The sequence below is a fragment of the Lupinus angustifolius genome, unplaced genomic scaffold, assembly GCF_001865875.1.
Source record: "Lupinus angustifolius cultivar Tanjil unplaced genomic scaffold, LupAngTanjil_v1.0 Scaffold_60_19, whole genome shotgun sequence".
NCBI lineage: Eukaryota > Viridiplantae > Streptophyta > Magnoliopsida > Fabales > Fabaceae > Lupinus > Lupinus angustifolius.
The window spans coordinates 47,943-55,239 of NW_017722901.1; the positions used below are offsets into that span (position 1 = coordinate 47,943).

The 7,297-nt window shown below is 28.5% G+C and overlaps 1 protein-coding gene across 1 annotated transcript; it reads right to left on the bottom strand.

Annotated features, from left to right (window-relative positions):
- Positions 1–1,160: 1,160 nt before the first annotated feature.
- On the bottom strand, positions 1,161–6,465 carry LOC109339160 (O-acyltransferase WSD1-like). The gene is made up of 5 exons (XM_019576569.1): positions 6,281–6,465; positions 4,841–5,416; positions 3,285–3,638; positions 2,305–2,442; positions 1,161–1,421 (listed from the first exon to the last, which is right to left on the bottom strand). The coding sequence occupies exons 1-5, from the start codon at positions 6,437–6,439 to the stop codon at positions 1,281–1,283; spliced, it is 1,368 nt and encodes a 455-aa protein (XP_019432114.1). The 5' UTR covers positions 6,440–6,465; the 3' UTR covers positions 1,161–1,280.
- Between the last annotated feature and the right edge of the window lie 832 nt (positions 6,466–7,297).

The following is a 7,297-nucleotide window of genomic DNA, read 5'->3' on the forward strand; positions in this document are numbered from 1 at the left end:
ATATATCAAATGATCAATTATTTATATTAAAAATAATATTAGCAATTATAAAAATAATTGACTAAACGTATTAGAGACAAAAAATATTAATATTTTTTTCTTATTTTTTTGTATAACCAACTAAACCAAGGTTATTATTCATCGTATGAATAAGTAACTAGTCATTTTTAAAATATTTGATTGATCCCGTAACAAATATTACTCAAAAAAATCAAATTATGTTTAGGACAAGATGGAATAATAAAATAAATTCAACTTACCTATCATTGATCATACTTATATCCAATTATAATGAATTTCCCACATATATAGACATACAAACGTTCATATCATTTTCAGTTAAAATTGCATACAACAATAACATACGGAAGTATATTACAAATGCACTCTGTCCTTTTTTCCCACAATAATAGCCTGTCCCAAAGTAGATACTTCAATTTTTAGAATTTAATATATTTAATTATTAATGATTAATAAACTAACAAATATAAAAAAACTCTTAAATTAATTTTATAGTGTAAAATCTATGCAATAACTGTATAAAGATTTATAACAAATATTCTTTCATTTGTTATTCATTTGAATTACATTTGTAAAAACTCAAGAATAATTAAAGAGAATAAAATATCTCTTAATATAAGGAGTCATGCCATATGTCATATTTAATTATTTCTAAAATAATATTTTTTTTAAATATTTCTAAAACAAAACAATATATATATCATATGTTTTACTAATTGGACTTGAGGATATAAGTTACTTCATGATATGATGAGATATTTTATTCTCATAATTAAATATCAATGCTAGATACTATAAATAAAAGTGTATAAAATTCATACATTATTAGTGCATACATTCTTTTCCCTTATATTTATATATATATATATATCAAATATTTATGCATTTCAATTATCTTAAAGTTTACTAGCATCAAGCCATCAATGCATTAACTTCAACAACCACTCTTCCTTTGTTCCATTTCTGTCAATACTGTTCGCCATCCTCTCTTTTTGTGCAACATGTCATGTCACCGTTTTATTTCTATTCATTTCATCGTTGGCCAAAGATGACCAATCATATTCAATCGGATAAACACAAAACGGGACTCACAAATGCAAGCATGCATGAATAAATACAAGCCTTTCAATTGTCTTATTTTGACATTTGCACAAAACATATTTTAAATTAAAAATGCAACAACCACACACACAACCATTGCAAACTAAAAATGTTGTATTGAAGAAGCATATTCTTATTTTGATATTTTGATCAATTATTTATGTTCTTGTTGCATTCAGCATCATCTCCATAGAAGTTTGGAAACATGAGTTGAGTTGGTGTTCATCTATGAAGCCTTTCTCCACTCCAAATCCAACTCGTAAATATCCCATGTAGCTTGTTATTGTCACAGTGAGACTCTGCATTAAAATTAAAATGTTTTGCTATATTTAGTATGTGAGCACTAAATTGTAGAAAACTAATGTAGTTGACAAGTGATTAATCATGCACCAAAGTTTCTAAAATGTTTAATAGAGGGATAGATTAAACATTTATATGCTGCATCAGTGTTTCCCTAAAAGCTTGAAAAGGTAAACTAGCAGCTCATCATGTGATGATATTTTTTTATAAGAAAAAATGTATATAGTGACTTAGATAAAAGTTTTCTACACACTCAGTCCATCATCCACTATTCATTTTTTAATTATTATTCACTCTTCAAAAATAATATAAATGAATGATAAATGTTATATTAATTGTGTATAAATTTTTATACTCATAACGCATGGATATTATAATCTATAGCATAGGTCACAGGCAGCAGATCTGACGAGCTCAACTTCCACTGAAAAGAGAGGCTAGACCTCAACCTCAGATTCGAAGCCTGATGGTAGAGATTCCCCTGTTTTTTGAACGTGTTATTAGTGTTCTAGATTGTATTTATGTTTACGGCAATCACAGAAAATTGTGGGAACATGCTGTTAATGTATTTGTAATTACAATTACTATGTTATTATAAAAACTTCCAAAATTAGTAATATTATGGTCCGAATTGTAGTTTTGAAATACATTTTCTAACATCTCAAAAAGGGTGTATTTTCATTAAGGATTCCTGCATTTATAAAAGTCATGCATAAATAAATGCATTCATTAATTCTGGATATAAAAGTCATTTTAGTATTCGGAGTGTACTGTGTACATGAGAAAAACCTGATGTTATTTCCCGATCAAATTAATGACATATGCACATATTGCTCAAACATATATATCTGAAAAATAAATATGGGATCAACCTGCACATACCTGAGATAATCCAACGGTCATAAAGTAGAATCCTTTGATGGGATGATTTGCCAAAGAAACTTGTTCAACTGGTCCAACCATGTGTGAGATGCTTAAACTTGCATTATTCAATGTCTTCTGAACGTATCTTGCTGCAGCCTGCAACATTAAAACAAGGAAAATGTAGTTTACTGTGATCTTAAAAATGTTCGATATTACATTTTCTTAAAAAATTAATATAAAATTATGTGATTATTATAATGTATTCTCTAATCCTTTGCTCAAATAAATATGTTTAAAAATGATTATTCCAAAATTAATTTGGGTAAGTTCATTGAAAAAAAGGAAACTTCTTATAGATACTACAACAATATGTCTAATGTTTTTATCCACATCTTCATGGAAATTAGTATATAAATAGGATAAAAATATATAAAGATAGAGATAAATGTAGTAGTTTTGAACATTGGTTTTTTTGATGGAGTGATTCTGATGGTAATTATCAAAGTTAAAGTATCTCATTTGTGATGGATGCAATAACCTTTCTTCTTGTATTGACCAAATGAATGATGTCTGATTTTTTGTACTTAATTTTTTCATAACCAAATGTTAATATATTAGTTAATATTAATACTATAAATGTGATATTAATCTAGTAGTATAAAATCATATACATTAAATATTTGTATATTGTATTAGGTCCAGGAATAACACTTGTTAGTGAGACAGTTATACACCTCAAAATGAATAAATTAGTTTCGCACCTTAAGATGGGAGAATACATTTTGTTAAATAAAAAATGCAATATTAATATTTTGTTATTCAATGACTTTTTAACCTTCAATCTCCTTATCACTTTACACCTTAAACCCTACTTATTCACCATATGATTCTGGCTGGAATCATTGTTTTTGGTTGAGTACTCTTTTAGTGAAATTCATCATATGATCATAAAAAACAAAATTAAAACAATAAAGAAAACAATTGTTGAATCTATGAACCTGAGGGCCTTTAATTTTGTTGATCAAATCCAAAAGCACATCAGTTAAGGGCACTGCCAAAGAATATCTCTTCCTTTTTATAATTTTGTTGGCTTCCAGCACAAATTCAAGAGGGTTGGATGAACTGGTATCTCTCAATTTTGGAATTGGAACTTGCATGAAGCAAATTCGATTCCCCCATTGAGCTTCAGAATTAGTACTAAGCATTTCCTTGATTGATTTATAGGCTCTAACTTTTCTGGTATTGAGGAGCACCAATGCTGTAGTGTTTGCTTTACTTGATTCATGATTCATTGCTTCCATATATAACCGAATTCCGAGGAAAATCATGCCAACCAAGGCATCATTAACGCTCTACATTTTGAGAATGGTGAAAAAGTTAGTGAAATACAAATTGAAATGAAAAAAACATCACAGGTTTGTAACCTTGTATCACTTTTCAAATCTGACAAAATTAAAGAGAGAGAACAAAAATCAGTTAACAAATTATTTCTTTTATCACAATAAGAACAACAATAATAAGTTTTTATCTCATTATATATGGTCGGCTATATAGATTATCGAATAATATCATAATGTTATGTCGTTCTTTTATTCAAACCTCTATACTCTAAAAGATATATTAGTCATTTAGTCTCTAACTGATTTGTGTTTGGAATATTCATTTAGCAACCTAAATTGTCAAAACACTCAACAAACATAGAAATTAGAAACTTATTAAGAAAAACTAAATTCATTACCACTTGAACTAATAGATATTGGTGTTTGGCTTAAAAACTATAAACCTATCATTAGAGTTATTTAAATCATTGGGGTACAGTCTAAGTATCAAATTAAATCACAAAGAACGTTTCTTGTACAAATATTATCAAAATATCTGTTTCTGCCATCATTAGTGCAGTTAACTAATTATTATAGTACGGAACATAATAAGTGTATGTTCTTAGATATATCTCTACCACTCATTTTATAATAAGAACTTAAAATGTATAAAAAAATAAATATTAAATAAAATTCCTTAGTATAAAATATATGTATTCTAGGGCTCCAACATATTAGAAAGAGTTTAATAAGTGTATAAAGGCAACCATTTTTTTATATTTTCATTTGCCTTACTCATTATTCATATATATTAGTACTATTGCTTAAGTATCAATACTTGTTATATATGAGTAATGAATGATGAACATTCATCTCATTTTCCCTTCTTAATTAATAAATGAATGTTATCATTTTTTAAAGGTTAGTTTGCGAGTTGAGTTTTAGTGGAAAAAATGAAAAGAAAAGACTTTCAGGCCATGATTCTAAAAGCCTACCATTTTCATTTCTTCCACTCCAAAGTTCAACTTGCAAATAGACTCTGAGTGTTAGTTCGGGAGTTGGATTTTAGAGGGGAAGGAAGAGAAATAGAAGACTTGGGAGTCATAAAAACACTTGTGAGATGACTCTCAAGTATTCTCTTTCCCTTCCTTTCCCTCTTAAATCTAACTATCAACCTTAGTGTAAACAATTTGGCAGGTAGGGTTCAAATACACACTAAAAATATACATACATACCACTCTCAATTTGTTCTTCACTTCTTTAATGTTGTCTAGAGAAAGAGAAACATTCGTGACATTAATAGGTCGAAACCCCACATCTTCATGTCCTGACCTTATTGCTGTGTGGCCATCTTTCGCAGTCAAGCTACCATTTAATGCTCCTTTCCAAAATTCAAATGCACTCTTAACAAGGGAGAAAGTTTCAGGTAATTTCTGAAGCATGTTTTTGCTATTCATTGTGGACTTCACTGATCCTTGGCTTGAAGGAAATGTTATAGGTACAGAAGGGTTATCAGCTCTTTGCACACATGAAAGTAAAGTTGTCATGAAAGTGTAACCATCTCCAAGTGAATGGTGCAGTTTGAATATAAAAGTACCCTTAGCATTGGTTGTTGGGTACTTAATTATATGCATTTCCCATAATGGTTTATGTTGTGGTAACTGTTCTGTAGATATTTTTGTGATATATTCGTTAAAAAGTTCATCATAGCATTTGAGTTGCTTGCTGGTTGGAAATATTGGAATTTTGATGTGTTCTTTGACACTCACATCAACTTGCTTCCAATGTTTTTTTCCTTTGTTGTCCATAATCTGTCCAAATTCACTCAGTGTGTAAAATATATAATTATCATACTCAGAACAGCAAAATTGTTGCTTGAAAATTAAAACTAGTAGCATCATGTGTTATTTTTCAGTTTTTTTTAAATATATGTACAAAAATTAAGATGAAAGATAAATATGTACAGTGTAAAATAGAGTAGTTAAAATTGATATCTGAGTAATTATAAAATAAAGAATAATTAAAATGTCTTAAAAATAATATCTAAACTTAATATTACCCTACAATCACACTACCATGTCGATATAAGGTGATGCAATTCGTAATTTAGGATCATGATATCAACTCTTAAGTAATTACATTTATTGTCCTATTTCATGTTTTATTATATGTGCCAAAGTTTTATAATAGGCCAAATCACAATAATTTCTATTAATCATTAAAAAATAGTTTATTGACCCATCATAAATCTATAACACATAAAGTGATTTATGAAATGAGACATTTGGTTTTGTCCTCATCTAACTCTACAAATTATTGTAATACCACTCAATCAATTCCTTACTTTAAATTTAATTTTAGGTGTTTTTATTTCAAAACTAATGTTATATTATACTCTGAAGGTTCTGCAAACATTCTATGCTTGTTCAATAATTATACCTATCATCTTTTTAGTTAATTTATTGTACTTTTTCTGTAATATTTTAGGAAATAAGGGTATTTTAAGGGAATTAAACCTTGTTAAGGAATGGAGGGAGTGGTATCTTTTACCAACTAATGTATACTCGTTATATTATAGAATTCAGCTAAGAATAAAATTATTACTTCACAATAACATGAAAAAGTTTACTACTACTCTATATATAATGTTAGTTTCTAATAATGTTATACTTTACCATGATAGAAGAAAAGCGCGTGCTGGTGGGAAGGAACACATGTTCAAGCAGTGTTGAGACAGTTGAGTCATCTATTGGAATCTCAGATTCTAGAACACCAAGAACAAATACATTTAGCACAGTACTGTTGAAGTAATTTGCCATAGGACTCACTGGCATTGAAACATATTCCTCAAGTATTTCCATTTCCCCCATTATCTAAGTCACTTGTAAGTAAGGAAAGCAAAGACCTATTTCTGAGAAGTATTCATGTGTGCATCTCTATTTATAGAAGTACAGGTTTGGGATGATCCAGTAGTGAAGAGTGCTGGATGAGGATTGTGACATTCAACAATTATGATTTTAAATTAATTTTTAATATAAAAATATAAAGAATAAAAATATTATGTTGAAGAGTCTGGTACTCAAGAGGAATTGTACTGAAGTTGGGGATAGTATCTAGCACAATGAAAAATAATAGTAGCCGATCTTATGAAATCTGAGCTGATAACAAACCATGTGAAATTCCATACAAGATTTTAATTGGTTAAATTGTATGGTAGGACTATAATAAAGTAAAACATTGGAGTAATTTATCTCTACTTTTTATTTTTATTTTAAATAAATTGTTCAGTTTATTTCCAAGGTTATTCTCATGAACAAGATTTTCATGGTTCAAAGTAGTGCAAACCATCATTCTACTTAGAGTGGGAACTAGGACCTTTTGCAAGTCCATTTAGTGGTTAGACTTCTTGTCAAATTGTCTAATCTAATCTTCAATGATTGTCTAATCTAATCTTCATACCATTGATCTAGTAGTTAATATACTTTTTCTAATAGTAATAATATCTTCAACCAACTGTATTATAGGGAAACTGCATTGAGCCATTGTGCATCCACTTGTTTAAAAAATATTAATTAAAAGTGGATCGCTCCCTTTATTCTACGAGTAGGTTTTTCATTCTAAACATTAATTTTATGACATTTAATGATTTAAATTTACTCATTAATTTAAACTATTGAATTCTATAGAATTGA